Source organism: Trachypithecus francoisi, unplaced genomic scaffold (assembly GCF_009764315.1).
Source record: "Trachypithecus francoisi isolate TF-2019V2 unplaced genomic scaffold, Tfra_2.0 Lachesis_group19, whole genome shotgun sequence".
NCBI lineage: Eukaryota > Metazoa > Chordata > Mammalia > Primates > Cercopithecidae > Trachypithecus > Trachypithecus francoisi.
The window spans coordinates 43,141,806-43,160,833 of NW_022681464.1; the positions used below are offsets into that span (position 1 = coordinate 43,141,806).

The 19,028-nt window shown below is 44.7% G+C and overlaps 2 protein-coding genes across 13 annotated transcripts in view; one reads left to right on the forward strand and one right to left on the reverse strand.

The window, feature by feature from the left end:
• PTPRM (protein tyrosine phosphatase receptor type M) overlaps positions 1-19,028 on the forward strand; it is an 864,300-nt gene that overhangs the window by 815,752 nt on the left and 29,520 nt on the right. For 7 of the 12 annotated variants that reach the window (XM_033178302.1, XM_033178303.1, XM_033178304.1 and 4 more), the window contains 4 exons: positions 12,589-12,705; positions 13,462-13,512; positions 17,381-17,535; positions 17,794-17,929. In XM_033178302.1, coding sequence (XP_033034193.1) covers positions 12,589-12,705; positions 13,462-13,512; positions 17,381-17,535; positions 17,794-17,929 — 459 coding nt within the window. The remainder of the gene's footprint in view (positions 1-12,588; positions 12,706-13,461; positions 13,513-17,380; positions 17,536-17,793; positions 17,930-19,028) is intronic. The other 5 variants (XM_033178310.1, XM_033178306.1, XM_033178305.1 and 2 more) reach the window with 1 other exon arrangement.
• On the reverse strand, positions 1,323-8,189 carry LOC117064129. Its single transcript, XM_033178315.1, has 4 exons — positions 8,018-8,189; positions 6,907-6,991; positions 5,997-6,076; positions 1,323-1,595 (listed from the first exon to the last, which is right to left on the reverse strand). The coding sequence occupies exons 1-3, from the start codon at positions 8,176-8,178 to the stop codon at positions 5,999-6,001; spliced, it is 324 nt and encodes a 107-aa protein (XP_033034206.1). The 5' UTR covers positions 8,179-8,189; the 3' UTR covers positions 1,323-1,595; positions 5,997-5,998.

The following is a 19,028-nucleotide window of genomic DNA, read 5'->3' on the forward strand; positions in this document are numbered from 1 at the left end:
TCTCTTTGCTATTTTACTGGCCTGGGTTTGGGGCCTCTGTTGTGTCACTCTGCCACCTCTAACTTTGTCTGCCACAGTCTTTGGGGTACATACAGGTGGTCACCTGCCTTTATATCTGAAAAGCGCTTCAAAGGGTGGGGAGCCTGCATGTGTAGCAGATGGACAGGTGCACCTGGGACCGATGCATCACAGCCCGAGCGCTTTTACAGCGTGACTCCAGCACACTCCTACCTGCTCGGGTGTGCACAGCTGGAGTTTCCTGGCACCATCATTGGAAGCAATATGGGATGGTCTCAGAGCTGCAATAGCCCTCCTTCCTTGTTCTGCTCACATGAGCCCTTGAAAGTCGGTTTTTCTCCCGTTTTGCGCACAGCAGGTATATCCTATTCTTGAACCATTTGCTGAAAAGCAGTAAATGAGGTCCTTTCTTGAAGGCAGAATTCTTTTCTCTTTTCTCTACTTTCCAAATCTAATCCTTTAATCGGAGCCCTTTCTCCGCCTTTCCCTGAAGGGTTAGGGTTGTCTGGCCACATAAATACATGAGTAACCACTGGGGCCTCTTCCAGGAGGACAGGAGCAAAGAAACAGAATAGTCCAGTAACTGGTTTTAGATAGAGTCTTTACACAATTGCGTTCAGATTAACAAATTGGCAAAGACATCAGTGTCTCTACTTTAGTTTCATGAACTAAGAAAATAAATAAAGAGGAATAAAATTCAGTAGGCTACAGACAACCAGAATTCACTGGCTCGGAATTTTTTCACTGAAAATGCCTGCCATATGTCTAAGACCAGAGAAAGACAGCAACTTATGCATAAGCTACCACTCCCTGTCTCTGGGACCAGGTTTCTAGCAGCAAGAAGGGGGAACAGGTCTGGACACACCTCTGCGGTGAAATCCATGCAAAATCCCCCTTCGTACCCGACAGGAAGGTAGCGTGTCAGTTGCTTCCCTATGCCTGAATGACAGGTTTGTAGAGCTCAGGACAAGGAACATGCATTTGGGTAACATGAATTGAAAGTTGTGGGGGTACTGCTGAGTTCCAGCAGTGGACTGCTCACCTTGGCCAATACTAGCTGAGGAAGCAGAGGTGAGTTAGCCGCCAGGTATTGCACTGGATTACTTGCTAGGACTTTGTATAAAGAAGCACAGGCTGAAACATGCACTGCAGGAGACCAGGGATGAACAGTGGGGAAGACTGCCTGCAGAAGGGGATAGGAAAGGAAGCTGGAAGTAGATGTTTCAACACCCGACACTGTTTGGATTTACATCTTTTAGCTTTAGATTGTCTACTATAAAATAGAAGCAGAACGCTTATCACTGAAAATTGTAAGTAAACAGATCTCTTTATTCTAGAGTAACATAGCATATTTGTTATCTCACCAAAAATAGATTCTTTTCTGATGTTGTAGGGTAGAGAATCTGAAACCAACAGTGTATGTATAGGGGCTTCAATCCATTCAACTGGCGGCATCATTATCCTTCACATCCTTAGGACTGCTTATGTGATGTGCAGGCAAGGCTCGGGCAGGCCATGTGTCCTGTCACTCCATCCTTCAGTGCCTTTTGATCTGTTTAGCAGCTCCTTGTGATAACCTAAGGAAGAGAGTGAGGGTGTTGAGACTCAGATTGAGCCGTGTCTTTTGTAAATTCCTCTTCCTTCCTTCCTTCCTTCACCCGTAGAGCCCTTTATTTCCTCAGAGATGAGCTGGGACAGGAATGTACTTCAGACTGTCTCAGAGGCATTGAGCCCTGATTCATGCCTCTGAAATTAAAGCTTGTTGTCTTCCTAATACTGATACAGACCATAAAGCATTCTGTGTCACAGTAAATGAAGCACCTGGAGCTCTATACTGAGTGCTGTTCCCTTCTTGATAGCAGAAATGCTGGGGTCATGGTGACCACCACTAACAGTTACTGGACATTTCTTATGTAAGTAACTTAAGACAGCGTGGTGAGTTTTTAGCTCATCAGAGTGATTAAGAAATAGACATGATTGTTATCCTATTCTCCATATAATAAACTTTTTTTTTTTTTTTTTTTTTTTTTTTTTTTGAGACGGAGTCTTGCTCTGTCGCCCGGGCTGGAGTGCAGTGGCCGGCTCTCAGCTCACTGCAAGCTCCGCCTCCCGGGTTCACGCCATTCTCCTGTCTCAGCCTCCCGAGTAGCTGGGACTACAGGCGCCCGCCTCGTCGCCCGGCTCGTTTTTTGTATTTTTTAGTAGAGACGGGGTTTCACCGTATTAGCCAGGATGGTCTCGATCTCCTGACCTCGTGATCCGCCCGTCTCGGCCTCCCAAAGTGCTGGGATTACAGGCTTGAGCCACCGCGCCCGGCATATAATAAACTTAAAGACATTAATAAATTGGTCCAAATTCATACAGCTAGTTAATGTGGGACACAGGATTTGAACTCAGGAACCCACGTTCCTGACTCCTAAGGCTTCCAAAGAACCACATTCTAGAATCACATAATCAGATAACTGTAAGACTCAGAATACCTGTAATAATCATATGGTCTTGTTTCCTCTTTTGCCAGTAAGGAAACTGAGTACCAGAACGTTCAGTGACTTGCACAGGACCACAGGGCTAGATTGGAACACAGCTGGGATTAGCCCCAAGCCCTCCTGTCTGCCTGCCAGGCTTCTTTCTGTTACAGCACACTGTGTCATCATTAAATGTTCATTTTTAAGAGAGGCTATAAAAACTTTATCCGAGGTTCTTAAAATGTTATCCTTCTATCTAGAAGAAAAGAATATCATGTGCAAATGTGTGTTTCAAGAACTTTCCCAGGTCTTGGCTAAGTCAGAGAGGTCACATCTTGGCAACTTGGGAGACACAGGAGACCCAGTGCGTGAGCTTACCAGCTCTAGGAACCCTGACCTGTGCCTGTTATCCTGCCACCCCAGTCCTGAAGCTGCTGTCCTCTTCTCAGGCAGTGTGAAGGATCTAAGCAAGCCGCTGGTGAGGGGTTGCCTGACACATCATCATCCTGGGTGATCCCCGGCCTCAGCTGCTCCCAGCTCTGCCACAGCCGACCTACTCACACATCCCTTGTCGCAGTTCGTTCGCACCTTGCACTTAGCAGCCCATCCCAGCAGGGCAGCTGGCTCAGCTGCAGAGAGTCCCACGGTGGTGGCCGTGATTCCAGGACCTACACAAAGGAACTCGGTATCCTTTACAAACCCTGCTCCTACAGAAAACCCATTCCTGTGTCCTCCCACTCCTGCTGAATACAAACTTTCCTTCCCAACACAATTCCCTTTATGTCAAAGTGCAGCATCAAAGTGCAGCGAGAAGGGCCTCAGAAGCAGCTGCTGCCGGTCACAAAAGAGTGACTGCTTCCTGCTGCTGTTGGAGGATCGCACCCTCCCAGCCCTCATCTGCCAGGGCCTCAAGACCACTCCAGCTGCCCTCTGCCAGCTCCCCAAGTCTAGAATATCCCTCTTTTCCATATCCACCCATGGAAACAGCACTCCATAGTTCTGTCTCATTTGTAAGGTAGTTTCCCTTACGAGGCTTTGCATACCTTTCTTTGGAATTAGCGTGCTTCTGACTGCCAATAGCAGTTTTCATTTTTAAAATTTTAATGAACATTTACTTGTGCTGAGCATGTTCTAGGTGCTTTACAAGGAAAGAATTGAGTTAATATTCATAACAACTCTCTTATCCCATTTTACAGATGGGAAAATGAAGCCAAGGTCACACAGCTAATAAATGGGACCTGGCTTTGAACCCAGACAGTGTGGCTCTAGGGAATGTGCTCCTGACCAGTAAACCTACCCCTCATTCTGCCTTGAGTGAGTTTGTTGTGTACACATCTGTCTCTCAGTGACTATTAGAACTATGTCTCCTTGCTCTCTGCATCCCCAGCAATGCCCAGTCCAGGCTCTGCTTGTCATGGGCTTTCAGGGCTGTCTGAATGACTGGCAGGACAGCCTGGACACCACAGCCCTGAGCTACACACAGGATTTCCCTCATTGCAGCCACAGTGTTGGTCCCTTAGGTCTCCTGTCTCTTAATCTCTCCCAGCTTTATGTTATGTGTTTGTAAAGTAAGGATAATATACTTACCCCACAAAGTTAATGGGAGCAGGCACATAATCAGATAGTGTTAGGAGTTGGAATCATTTTCACCAGCATGTGATCTAGTCTTTGGCACATAAGGAAACTGGGGGCCAGAACAGTTCTGTGACTGGCACAAAGTCGTAGATCTATACTGTGACCCTGACACATGTGAAGACTGACAATGACAGAAAATAGGGATTTCTTGTCTCAACAGGTATATCATGTACCATTCTAAGAAATGTCCTCTCTCATGTACCTGGCGGTATATGTATGTATTCTAATAATGTCATTGCTCAAAAGATTCCTGGAGTTCTTATTTCAGAAGAATCTGTAGAGTAGTGTGTGACACTCTGTTTGTTGTCCTTGCTGGTGGCAAATCTCCCTCCCCTGGCCACCTGGAGGACTCACATTTGGGGGATAGCTAAAAGTCAAGCCGAACCTCTTGAATAAGATGGGGAACAAGCAGTGGAAATAACGTGTCTCCTGTAAGTCTGGCTGCAATTTGAGTGATGCTGCTTTCTGATTAAGTTTTCATCAAGATGAGGTAAGAGAGGAAAGTAACAAGACAGATTTCTCTTGTGGTTTGTAGGATAACACTTAAAATTCCACAAGGGGACCAGGCTGCATGTTTCTTGACAGCTGATGAAAACCAGCGTTGTGGATACAGATGTGACCTTGTGCTTATAAGTATTGTATGCCCATTAAATAATAACATTAATTAATAGATGCAATTGGAAAACAGAAGCCTTGTGAGGGTACTTTAGGCAGGACCGTAAAGGCATGAAAGAGATTTACTTACAATATGAAGTTATTTCCCAAACTCAAACTATCCAGACTTCCAGAAGCTCTTGATTGACTGCCAGTTTTGAAATAATCTTCAAGGATGTTTCCCAAGGAAGGTCCTCCCTTCCAGATAAAGCCAATCTGAAAGGAAGAATCTAGGAAAACTATGATAAGCCAGGTACTTAATCAGCAACTTTATATATACTTTCAAAAATCTCATCTAATCTTCACACCCTCCCTAAGAAGTTAATAATATGATCTCATACTATGCATGAGAAAACAGGCTCGGGGTGGAAGTCACTTGCTGCACCATCACAAGGTAGATGGAAAAAAATCCATGTCCATCTTACTCCATCACACTGAGACCAGAGCAATCTGTGTTCTCAGGATATTTAAATGAGTAATGTTTTACTCCTGTGAGACCTCTAAACCAAAAGGTGTGGGGAGACAATAAATCTGTTATCTTGGAAACACAGCTGGCAGCTGCTCTTGGCTGGGCTCTCTGTGGTACCTGTGCTTCATGGCAGTGTTTCTGCTCTCACTATCCAATATCCATGAAACCTCTTCTCAGCCGGCCCAACACAACTATTAATAGAAGTATGGATACTCTGTTTGGATATCTTTTTCAAAACAAAGAAGAGTGTCTTAAAAACTCTTGACAGGCTGGGCGCGGTGGCTCAAGCCTGTAATCCCAGCACTTTGGGAGGCCGAGATGGGCGGATCACGAGGTCAGGAGATCGAGACCATCCTGGCTAACACGGTGAAACCCTGTCTCTACTAAAAAAAAAAAATACAAAAAATTAGCCGGGCGAGGTGGCGGGCGCCTGTAGTCCCAGCTACACGGGAGGCTGAGGCAGGAGAATGGCGTGAACCCGGGAGGGGGAGCTTGCAGTGAGCTGAGATCACGCCACTGCACTCCAGCCTGGGTGGCAGAGCGAGACTCCGTCTCAAAAAAAAAAAAAAACTCTTGACAAATCAAAACTTGTAACTGCCTTATTCTTTTTCCTCCCTTCTTCCCCTTTAAAGTTGTGTTTATTGGATCACATTATGGTGCCCCCAACTTAAGAGCTAACAATTAAATTTCTTAGTCCTTCTTCATCATGGGTTTCTTAGCAAAATGAGTACTCATACGCATGCACATAAACACACCTTCAGTTCTGCCCAGGCTCCCTGCTGCGGACTAGGAGAGTTGCTGACACAGAGGCAGAGCAGAAACACAGCAGCTTGTGCTAACGGACAAAGGAGGATGATGGTTTCAGAGCGTGCATTCTGCTCTCCTGCCCCACCCCTCCACCTGTCTCCTGTTCTGCCCCCACACAAAAGGCAGCTGAAGTCATTTCAGGGCTTCCTACTTTGTTTCTGTTCAAGAGGCCAAGCCTCCTGGTAAGACTGAGGAAAGAGTAAAGCACCTTGAGTTACATCCTCCCAAAGGGCCCTGCAGCTGGAGTCAGAGCCTGTGTTTCAGCCTCTCCTTCATCACCATCTAATTTATTGCCTTGAGCAAGCCACTTGCCCTCCCTAGCCCTGCCTGTTACTTCTTCCTTCCAGAGCACGAGGAAATACAAGGAATGAAAAGGATCGAGACCAGCCTGGCCCTTGCTAGGTCTCTTCTGGGCAAATCACATGCTCTTCCAGCCACTAAGTGAGGCCACAGATATCAGAATGCAGGCATCCAGTGTGTCCAGTTCAAAGTAGGAACAGCTCGGTGGATGGGAGTTGCAACAATCTTGAAAATGAGTGTTTGGAAATTGACTGTCTCCGGGATTCCTCACAGCTGTATTTGATTTGAATCCCCTTCTCCAAAACCACCTATTGTGTTGGGAGTTAATCAAACCACACTGATAGGCAAATGGACATGCCAGTCTCCCTCTCCCTCTCTCTTATCTTCTCAGAGAAGGTTTGAGGGAGAGAAGAATCAGCAGAGGGTTCCCCCTAGCCGTCCCTTCACGATCATAAGCCATGCACAATTGTCGGTACTCACCTCTGCCCTCCTCCTCCTCTGGGACACCCTGCCTCCTCTCTCCAGGCCTCCGTGGGCTCCACAATTGTCAATACTCACCTCTGCCCTCCTCCTCCTCCGGGACACCCTGCCTCCTCTCTCCAGGCCTCCGTGGGCTCCTTGGCCTCTGAATTCCTGCAGACATCTAGGGTCCAGATCACAAAACTATCACTTAATAGTCAGAATTTTCATTTTTTCAATTTCCATTTTTGGATAAACTTGGCACATGGCTGTTTTCATCACATTTTATCAATTAATCCAGTGGTTCCCAAATGTATCTACACTTCAGAATGGCCTGGGGGGAGGGGGGCTTCAATAAACTACTGATACCTCTGTCCCACCCCAGAAATTATGATTTAATTAGAGTGTGGCCTGGGCTGTAGAATTTGTTAAGACCTCCCTCCCCCCAACTAAGTGATTCTAATATGCAGGCAAATTTGGGAACCACTGATCTCTTAGAACTCTCTGCCGTAGGATCTATAATCATGCCCTATTTACAGATGAAGCCCCTGCAGGTGAGCAAACTCCAGTGAGCCCCTCTAGCTCAGGTCAGCACTGCCTGAGAGCCGGCGCTCCAGGCTGGCCAGACTCTGCGGCTCTGCTGTCTCAATCCTTGCTACCCACAGTGTGGTCCAGAGACCACAGCATCACCTAGGAGCTTGTTCACAGTGCACATTTTCAGGCCCCACAAAGTCACACCTACTGAATTTGTTCAGAATCCCTCCAAGGGAGTCTCATGCCCGCTTCACTTTGATAACAGCTGCTGTAGTCATGTCAAATGCCCTGAAGGTTACAGTCACGTGCTGGCAGCCTCGGGAGCCACAGCTCTGGCCCCTAGTCATCCTCTGACTTTAATTTACCTGGATATTATCTGGGCTGCTGGTTTAAAATGACCCACCTCAAAGATCTTTTTTCAGGGTGTTAGAAATCCTGGAGTTACAGCGCTTTCTGTGCTGTTTCGTGTTTGTGAGTTGTAAAGGCAACAAGGATCACCCCTTTGGAGCAGGGACTGTACATCTATTCCTGCCGCCCTCCGGCAGTAATGAGCAGGCGGCAGGGCTCAGGACTGTTAGCCTGATTGATGGCCTGATGGAACCACCGCCAGGGCACTAAGGTAATTAGACGATCGGGTTCCGGACCTTGCTCTCTGGGCTGGAGGCTGCAGCCTTACGTGATTAGGATGCGTGGGAGGCGCAGCCTCTCCTGGAAGCTGTGCAGATAGCGCCGGGCTGCAGGAGGCAGCCAAGCCAGGCGCACGCTCAGAGCAAGGGAGCCTCCAGTTCCTTGGTTCCTGGGCTCCAACGGGCACCTCCAAACCAGTAGTTCCAGCATCTCTGTATTAAGACCTTAAAGGACAGGAGGCGACTGCGAGCCCCACAGTCTCCAGACATGGAAATCTAAATGCAGCAAGAACGAAGCATATTTTGTCTTCCTTTTCCTTTTTTTTCAAGCAAAATAATAACTTGACACAGGTCCAAGCAGTTAAAAAGATACTAAAAGAAACCCAATTTAGAAGGGCTTTTAGTAGGCTGAAAACAGATGTGGCCAACCATTTCGGGATATTCTGGGAGATGAGATGGGGAGGACCGGATTCGAAATGCCTGGGCCGCCTGTTCTGGGTCCGCCCCGCCAGGTGCCGGTGCTTGGGAGGGGCCCTGCCCAGCACGCGTTCTGGAAGGAAGCGGCCCCGCGCCGCCTCCCTCGCAATTACCGCCCGGTCGGAGGCATCCGGGCGGCGCGAAGTCAGCTTCGTGCGGAGCCGTTGAGAGCAGACCGCGTTTTCTTTTCATTGTTCCCTCGCTTCGCTGGGAGAGCCGCGGCACCTGTTCTGCGGAAGCGCGGCCCAAGTTGGAAGCCCTGGCGGCTGCTGCCTGCCGCCGACGCGCGGGGGCGCCCGGCTGCATCCGGCCGCGGGGGGCCAGGAGCCTGAGAGCCTGGAGCTGGGTGCGGGGGACAGCCAGCCCGGGAGGGCGCCGGGTCGGATTTCGGATGGAACCAGAGCTCGCTCCAGGGAGTTGAAGGAGTTGGGAGCGCACCTCCCAATAATTCCAAAGAAACCGAGCTTTCAGTGCATGCAAGGGGCATTTGATTTCCCTGATTTCTGGGCACTGACGCACTCCACTGTCATATTTCTGAAAATTCAAGAACAAGGAGGTTAAAGAGTCTAAATGGAAGACTAGGTGACCATCCAAAATATCATACATCAATTGCATCTTGTAATTAATAAAATCATTTTTATTAAGATAAGTCTTGATAAGGTGTTTTTATTAGATAAGATAAACCTGGTATAACATAGGTTGCGGGTGTGTGTGTTTTGTTCAGTTGTCGTTTTCAGAGAAATGAATTTTTAAAGTGTATATTCACCAATAATTATTTTTAAAGTGTGCCTGTATACTATGTATGTAGTTTTATATCTATCCCACTACCTTCTGGTTGCATAACTGAAGTCACAAAAAGGTAAAAGCTAATCCCCCAATATATAGGAGAATCTAGTATGTCCCATATAAGCATATTTGCTAACTGGCCTCATGAAAGTATGGTGCTGGGCACTCTTGAAATGAAATCATTGTTACTGTCAAATTAGACATCTCCACAAATGTACATGATGTGCTCAAACTGACTTTACATCTGGGAAAGGAGAAATTGTAGGTCTCTCTTACTCTGGGATATTTTTGATAGAGCAAAGGTATCCATGATGTAAATTTCTGAGATATTATAGATAAGCCCTTTATAAAGTTACAAATCGTATTCCCATAATGAGGGGGGAAAAGATTCCAAAGAAGACTGAACACTTACTGAGGGCAGGGACCGTCATTGTCTCCTGCTCTGCAGTATCTGCAACTCCTAGCATATCTGGTTACGTCTTGCCAAGTAAAGGTAATGTGGCTTCCCTGGAAGGGCCCTGAATCCATGGCCAGAAAGTTTCACAAGGAGGCAGCTAAAATAAGCAGCCACATAGCTTGTGGGGAACATCGGTGCACCTCAGGGGCTTGGCATTCTGGGAGAGAATTCTCTCAGTTCATTCCTTTTTTGTAAACTTTCCCAGTCTGGAACTTTCCTTTCTGCACTGAGCCTATCACTCTCTGCATGAAATTCAGATTTATATGTATACATTGCATATTTAGTGTGCACAGGACACAGCGATCAGGTGTTGCAGGGTTTGCAGAAATAAGCAAAACAACACCCTTTATGTGCTGGCCAGGAATAAGCTTACAGTCAAACAGTGCAAGAAGGGCATCATACCAGGGTCAGAACAAGCGTGTTTCATCAGGGCAGCAAAAATAGCTCACCTCTATGGAGGAGACTTTGAAGGAGTGCGGCATGTGAGATGTACTTTGAAGAATGCAAAATATCTTCAGCTGGGAAGAAATGGATGGCAGGAGAACATTCTAAATAGAAGGAATGGTGCGAGTAGGAGTTTGGATCATGGGGTATGTTTGGCAATCAGGGCAAGCACTTGTCCTTCAACATAAAATATATGTGCATAGAAAAGACAACTATAAAAGATAAGACTGGAAATGTGGTTGGGGCCATATTTTTAAAATGGTTCTTACGTGCCTGGCCAAATAATTTTTATTTAGTTTCAGAAAGTAGTTAGGAGATTCTTGAGCAGAACAAGTAAATGGCATTGGGATTACACATTGAGAGAGTGTTTCTGGTATTGGGATATGTAGAATGCCCATGCAGGGAGACACTAGAGCCTAAATTTAGGATTGTGGCAGAGGGATTAAGAAGGTGGAGGCCGGGCACGGTGGCTCAAGCCTGTAATCCCAGCACTTTGGGAGGCCGAGACGGATGGATCACGAGGTCAGGAGATCGAGAGCATCCTGGCTAACACGATGAAACCCCGTCTCTAATAAAAAAAAATACAAAAAAACTAGCCGGGTGACGTGGCGGGCGCCTGTAGTCCCAGCTACTCGGGAGGCTGAGGCAGGAGAATGGCGTAAACCTGGGAGGCGGAGTTTGCAGTGAGCTGAGATCCGGCCACTGCACTCCAGCCCGGGTGACAGAGCAAGACTCCGTCTCAAAAAAAAAAAAAAGAAGAAGAAGAAGTTGGAAAACATACTTTGAGAGCTACTCCAAAGACACTCCTAGCCTTGGCACATGGTTGGGTTTTGGAGAAGGAATGGGTTGATTAAGGGAATCAGAGCAGTCACATAGGAAGTCAGGAAGAGAGCAGTGGCTGTGGGGCGAAGAATCCTCTTTTAGACTTATGGTCTTTGAGGTGCTGCTAGGACCTCCAAGGGAAATACTCACAAAAGAAGTTAGAAATCAAATTCAGAAGGCTGGGCACAGTGACCCATGCCTGTAATCCCAACACTTTTCAAGGCCAAGGCAGGAGGATCGCTTGAGGCCAGGAGTTCAAGAGCTGGGCAGCACAGCAAGATCCCATTTCTATAAAAAATAAGTAGCTGTGCATGGTGACATGTGCTTGTAGTCCTAGTTACTCAGGAGGCTGGGGAGGGAAGATCGCTTGAGCCCAAGGGCTCAAGATTACAGTGAGCTGTGATCACGCCACTGCGCTCCAGCCTGGATGGCAGAGCAAGACCCTGTCTCTAAAAAAGAAAACAAAACAAAAACAAACAAACAAAAAACATTAAATTCAGCACATGGAGAAACAGGGCTAGAGTTACAGAATAGAAACTCATCCATGGAGGGCCGGGACAGGAGTAGATGAAAATGCCAGGAATCCTGGGGAAGCAGAAGAGGCCAAGGACAGAGCCTTGAGATGAGATGGTCACATGTTCCTGCCCAGCCTCTGTTCCTGCTCTCCCCTCATCCTGATGTCTAGAAGAACATTCTTACCTAAATACATATATATGTATCAAAATTTATATATAAGTTTATATGTATATAAGTATACACACACACACGCACACAGTTTGCTAGGAGAAGCCAAGTCCAGCAAATTTCTTCCACCTGAGATTAGTTAGAGACTTCAGTCAATATGGAAAGACAATTTCATATTTTAGGAAGTTTTGTTTATTGAATTTACTTATATTAAAATGAATCTGTAGTTCTAATTTGGGAAAATGACATAGCTACTTCCTTCAGAAAAAAATAATTCTAATCTTTAGTGTTCATTCTAATTTTCTGCCCACTCCTCCTAAAATAAAAAGTTTTCAATCACTTTCTGAAACTAGAAGGAATTCAAAAGAAAGCTAAAATATTACAAACTTCCTTCACAGTTTATTTTTGCAGGCTGTTCTCTGAGTAGAGATGCACAGGAAATGAATGGTTACAGTAACTGGGATGTTTGTGGTAAAAATACAATTTTTTAAACTTAGACCATTTTTCTAGGCTTTACTTCTCCCATAACTGCCATAGCTCACTGCAAGCTATGCCTCCTGGGTTCATGCCATTCTCCTGCCTCAGCCTCCCGAGTAGCTGGGACTACAGGCGCCCGCCATCACACCCAGCTAATATTTTGTAGTTTTAGTAGAGACGGGGTTTCACCATGTTAGCCAGGATGGTCTCAATCTCCTGACCTCATGATCTGCCCGCCTCGGCCTCCCAAAGTGCTGGGATTACAGGCGTGAGCCACTGCGCCCGGCCCAAATACTGTTTTCTTCTGAGAAGAATGAAAACAAAGGTGATCTACAAAAAATAGACCTTGCTCTTGAGTATACAATTAACTTGTGTGTGCAAATTTTATCCTATAAATCATAGTGTGACCCATCATTGGAGGAACTCCAAAAAAATCAGACTGTAAACCTGTAATTTCTTTTGTGTTTTCTAAAGGTCAAATGCTGCAAATACTGGCCAGATGACACAGAGATCTATAAAGACATTAAAGTTACCCTAATAGAAACAGAACTACTGGCAGAATATGTGATAAGAACATTTGCTGTTGAAAAGGTAAGTTTTCATACTGCTTTTAAAAGCTATGGTCAGACACTCATGGTACCATACTAGCCTCATTAACTTATTTAGGATACTTTACACATGCTTATATCCAAATGCAGGTAGGTAGGCTCTATCCGATGGTTTCTCAAGATTGCATCTTGCCCTCTGATTCTATAGTAGTTCAGTTCCATCTTTAAAACAAATCATTCTCATTCATAAGACTCTATATTTTGCAAGTAAACCAAAAGTTAATGTCTATTTCTTTATTTTCTTTCCCTGGTTGATATTGTTCTGCCCGTCTCTCTTTCTTTGTTCACAGAACAAAGTTTGTTAAATTTTGATAAATGTCCTTCCAGTTTGGTAAATTTCCTTCATGGTGTATGTCCATATGCATTTCCCAGTAGGGAGTTAGTATCAGTGTTGAGACACAGGTCCTAACTCCTCCTGGAATCCCTCACTTCCTTGTGGCTTTCCAAAGCTCTGGTTTAATGTGGACTGATGGATTTTCCACGTGGAAGCGACCTACCTGGAAACCTAAGTGACTGATCTCCATTAGACATGGGACACTCTTGCATCAAACAGCGCATTCATTCATGCTCACTCCCATACTGGTTCTCCCCTTTTGTAGTCACTGGTGTTGGGTCAGTGAATGCTCTGCTTTGGTTCTGCCCTGCCTCATCCCATGTGCATGGATGGGGCTTCTTCTCCGGGAAGCACTGGAGGGCATAACAGGGAATTTCCTTGTTCCCCCTCTTTCTGCTGACATAGGGAGGGGCCGGAGGTGAAGCAAACTGCAGTCCATCCAGAGAAGTGTCACAGGTAGGCTCTGGGGAAAGTGGAGGTGATGTGGCTAAGAAACACTCTGCCTTCCGAAGATCCACAGACTTTTCTATCGAGAGTCGATTCTCCATAACTGAGCCCTGCACAGCTGCCCTGGACTTAGGGATCTTGGTGTGAATTTGTTCAGCTTATACTCATGTAATAGTAGCAGGTCTTCTTGGAAGACCTGGGTTGTAGGCAGATTGCTAGGGAATTGGATGTTGGCCTTCCTCTCCACTCTGTATTCTCACTGCATCTAAATGCGCTTTTTAGATGAACAAGACCAGTTTTAAGAAATCAAGGAAATTGCAACATCTGCTTATTGGCTAATTTAGTCTGATGTTTTGAACTACCTTTCCTGGTTTGCAGATCCAAATTTGTCATAGAATCACAAAGCTGGAAAGACTTTATTTTAATCTGTTTCTCATACTATTTAGCATTTTTTTTCTTAGCCTATCTTTTTTAATAAGCAGGCAGAAAGCTTGGAGACTTCAAAGAATGAGGAGTTCTGGTTGACTCAATTCTTCAAGTTCTGAACCTCACACTTTGATGTCAATTTTTTCCTTCTTAGGCAGGATTGGAAAAAAAAACACATGGAGGATTTTTGTATGGCTGTTGGCAAGAGCACTCGTGAATAACTGCATTAAAACAGTGATAAAAGACCCTCAATATTTTTTTCTTTAAAAAAGTCATCCAAAAGCCATCACTTAAACATGGAGTTTTTTGAACAATAGTCAGCTCTCTAATAAGCTGAAAATGCATCTCTGTAGCTAAAGGAAGGGTTTGTTTGTTTCTTTGCTCTTTTTTTTAACCTCTTATTGTACTCTCCCAAATTCCCAGCTGCACAGAAATGTGTCTGAAATATCCAGTTATTTTAGTCACTAGACACCCAATGAAGAGGTGGTGAAGGGAAGAGAAGGAAGAAGGAGCTTGTTAATGCATTTGGGGAAATCAAAATGACATGTTAGTGATTTTCTAACTGGGCAATTGGAATCTTTAAGGAAAACAAATCATTAGTACTTTTGTAGAACATTTCTTGTAGGTTTTAAACTTTCTCATTAGAAAGGGAAGAAGAAAACAGGTAAGCATGTACTCTGAGATGCCTGCAATTCTGATTCTATTTTGAGAGCATGTTGCATCAAGGGACCTAAAGGTGAAAATGGATTTGGGCTCTGCTCTGCAAAACAAGCAGACGCAATGCACTTTGGAACTCATGAATTCCTGCTTTGCATCTGATTGTTGTCTTTTTTTTCCCACATAGCTGATGATTCCAAGCTAAACAGATTTTAAATAATGTGCAGTACCCAGAGTGTGAGAAGGAAGACACCCCTGAAGTCTCCATGGATTTAGGCTGTCTGGTGAATCTATCCCTGCCTATCCTGGGAGAAACAAAGTTGACAGTGGTCACTGATTTCTCGCTACCCAGGAGCTGCCTAGGATTCAGAGAGGGCATGAGAAGATGATCCTCCTGTCTCCAAGACAGAACATGTACTATACAAGACAGAACATGACTCTTCATTTCACAAGTATTTCTTAAGCACCCACTTTGGGCCAGGGACTATTGTATGACTTGGTTCAAAATTAAGCGACTAGCTGGGTGTGGTGGCTCATGCCTGTTAATCTCCACACTTTGGGAGGCTGAGGCTAAAGGATCGCTTTAACCTGAGAGTTCAAGACTGCAGTGAACCAAGATTATGCCATTGCACTGCAGCCTGGGCAACAGAATGAGACCCTGTCTCGGAAAAAAAAAAAAAATTAAGTGACTCTCACATTTTTATATATAACATTCATGCTTGTTATAATGAAAAATCAGGAAGCAATAGTATCAATTTGGGAGGTATTTGGGCTGTGACCACTGATGCCATCTATCATGTTCTTCCCCAAATGTGTTACATTCCAAAGCAGATAAAAGGAGACACTGCTGTGTCAATGAACAAGAATGAAAGCTGGATCAGAAGCAATTTCCTTTGCCACTCTTGTCAACAGCAAACATATTCAAGGGTGGAGGTTTAATTTTGAGAAATGTTTTCTACATTCCAGAAACTGATATTTACCTTGCTCAGAAAAAGAGTCTTAGATCAGTTGAGAGCTGTAGTTCAGGACTTGAGGATGCTGGAACTGAAATCTAACAAAGCTAGAAAGAGAAGCACAGCCCATGCTCCCACTATCCAAAAAAACCCACTAGGATATGGAGAAAGATAGGCCCTTTTTTCCCCTTTGGAATAAAATATTTATCGTCAGTAAGCTGTCCCAGTTTATATATGGGAATGCATACCACCAAAATAGATCACTCCTACCTGGGTCATCATGCAGAAAGCTGGGGGAGCTATTTAGGGGTTTGGAGGCTGACACAGGCTCAGCTGTATGTTTTGTAATGGAGACCTTGGGACTGGCAAATGTTCCCTTGGTTTTAGTAGTAAGGAATTTGGGCTCCTAAGGACCTGATCAGACTACTCTGGGATCACAGAGCCTATTTAGCAGACGACAATATTGATTTGCATTTGTGAATCCCTGACTGCTTAATTCCTTAATGCTTGAACTCTGGTCAAGAATTGCATTTTCACAGAGAAATAAAGCTTCAGCATTTATGGGTTATCAAATGAAGACATATTAACACGTGGGTGCCAAGCAAGTCTGCAGTTGTTTGCTCTTCTGGTCTTTCAAAGCACATAAAAATTCTGAATTTCTTCTTTGCTCACTAAGTATGTGTGAACAATGATTAATGGTGAAAGTGATAAGGCTAATGAGTGTTTACTTTTAAAAGACAATAAAACCATATGCAGAAGTGGTTCAGAAAAGGATCACGGAATGAGAGAAGGAAGAAAGTCCAATTTGATCCTAGATGTACATGCAGAGTTGATTCTGGTTTTGTTTTCAAAGCAGTCTCTTGCTTTAAAACACAGTCTTAATATATAGGCTCATACTTAGAAAACAAAATTGACAGGTATAAATTACCTTAATTATTCTCAAAACAAAAGTAAAGTAAAACCAAAAGCAAACTATAAAGCCTCTTTCTTTCTGCCTTCACTACAGTTGAGCAGCAGGCAACTCCCCTCAATTTACTGACCTAGCATAGAATTCCAGCAAAAATACCTTTCAATTCCCATAGTATATATTGGCTTACATGCCTCTTTGCCACAAGCAGACTGTGATGGCCACTCAAAAACATACTTCTGTAGCCCTAGCACCTCACATAATGCCTGGGGCAGTGTAATCACTCAGATTGCCAGCGATTGGATGAATGGGTAAAATATTTACCCACATTAAAAAGAGAAACCTGACAAACAGAGCTGTAAATGCAAATGAGTTCTCTGACCTGTCTAGTTAGAAAGGTGTCCTCATTCATTCCTCCTGCAAGCATCATGTGAGCATGCTCAGTGAGTGTGCACCACTCCAGTCCCTGTTCTGAGAGGTTCCAGGATGCCGGAAAGCCCCAACACAGAGTTGGTATTGAGCACACAGATATCCTTTAATTCCTTCAGGCCCCTCTTCTGTGCCTCTTTCTCTACAGACTCTCACCTCACCAGACACTGTGTGATCTAAGTGAGACAAACCTTTAACATAGTCTACTTTTTAGAAAGGAATTTCAAACAACCCAACCAATTCATCCATTTGCTGGAATTACACCTAAAAATTAGCATTTTCCCCAAACATCATCCCCCTTTCATGCCCAGCCATCTTCCTAAGGGTACAATGCCTTCCACGTTGTGTGTAAGATCTAAGGATGGCCTCCTTCCCCAGCAGTCCACTGTTTCCTGGCCCTAGACTTGCTACGTGGGGACTGTTTCCACTCCCGCAGCTATCCCTGCTCATTTGTGGTTTGTTTTCCCTTGTTCTCTTCTTTGTTGTGGCTAACCAACTACTGCAGAGAGGTGTGCATGAAATCCGAGAGATCAGACAGTTTCACTTCACTGGCTGGCCGGATCATGGGGTCCCCTACCATGCCACTGGCCTGCTGGGATTCGTGCGGCAAGTCAAGTCCAAGAGCCCACCCAATGCAGGTCCACTGGTGGTGCACTGCAGGTAAGCAGAGCTCCAGAGCCTCTTAAAGGAACCGCAGTGGGTGATGGGTGCAGGGCCACCTTTGCAGATGAAGAGTATGTTTTAGAACTTCAGGGTGGTGATGGTTGCACATTTTGGGAGCACTAAATGCCACTGGAGTGTACCTTTTTAGAGGTTTAATTTTGTATTATGTAAATTTCACCTTGATAAAATATTTAAACAGCAGCAGCAGCAGTGTGGTCCTTCTTCATCCACTGACAGACTCCCCTTTTCATTCAGTGCTGGTGCAGGGAGGACTGGCTGTTTCATCGTCATTGATATCATGTTGGACATGGCTGAAAGGGAAGGGGTCGTCGACATCTACAACTGCGTCAGGGAGCTGCGGTCACGGAGGGTGAACATGGTGCAAACAGAGGTACTCCCGCTCATCACCTAGCCTGGGGCCTTGGTCCCTGGGGTCTCCCCTGCATCTCCCTGTTTCAGGGCCAAGGGCACAAGGAATCCAGGCAATTCTCTGTTCAAGTGATCTACCTGGCATTCCCTGTTCCTTCCCTCCCTCCCTCCCTCTCTTCCTCCTTTTTGTTTTTCCTTTCATAAACAAACCAAACAAACCCAGGAGTTTTCCAGGTAACAGAATCAAGAGCCCAAACTTGCACATTTTTTCTGTGTTAAGGGACCCAAAAAAGTCTCTGTTAAGTGCTCAGACTTTGAATACCATTGCCTTTTATTCTATCTTTTAAACGAGCTGGTAACCAGAGCAAGCCCGCTCCTGAGAACAGTGCCTGAAGGGTTATCTCGGTGCACTTTGTTCTTCTCCCGGGGTCCTGGGGAGAACAGAAGCCTCCTGACCCTAAAACTTCTGCCCAGTGTCTGGCGTCATGGGAATTTGCCCATTTTGTGAAGTACTCTATATGTCTGTACTAACTAGTAACTCTGTAAGTGGAAGTTTAAGGTATATGAGGAATTTCCATTTTTCCAGAAGCAGTATCACGTCCTGCTCTTAGGACATTCATATTTTTACTCATATTTGATGGTTTTGAGTAGGCGTCACACCCACCACCTGGAAAATGATTCATGAAGTGAAGAAGAAGTGAGAACCCCTTACATTTAGATTGTGCGTTTAAGTTTATGAAAGCCTCTGGGAAACCTAATCCCATTTTTTTAGCTAACATAAAAATAACAGAAACTGTAAATGCTGCTTTCATGGGCTCTTTTCCTTAGAAAGGGGATACTGTGTTTGAAAGATAATCATAATAATTTATCTTTTAATATACTTTATAGTTAATCAAATGTTGCCACTCCCATTTCTCACTTGGATCTTCTTTTTTCAGGTATTTAGTGGTAGTGTGCTGTTTTTGGAAATCAGTCTGTTGGAGAAGAGGTTGCTGAAAAAAAAGTCCCATTTATGTATAGAAATCAACCCAATTAGCTGTAATAAGAGGCTTTTTAAACTTTTCATATAACTAAAGATTAATAATAAATATGATAAGACTCTAACAATGAATTTTAAGAAA

Bases quoted from the DNA above. Each gene is read 5' to 3' on its own strand.
- LOC117064129 (XM_033178315.1), bottom strand. From the start codon at position 8,178: ATGCTGGAACTACTGGTTTGGAGGTGCCCGTTGGAGCCCAGGAACCAA. The intron at 6,992-8,017 runs GTAAGGCTGCAG...TCTGGACCCTAG, and splicing joins CTCCCACGCATCCTAATCAC to ATGTCTGCAGGAATTCAGAG. The intron at 6,077-6,906 runs GTGAGTATTGAC...TTTGTCCGTTAG, and splicing joins GGAGGAGGAGGAGGGCAGAG to CACAAGCTGCTGTGTTTCTG.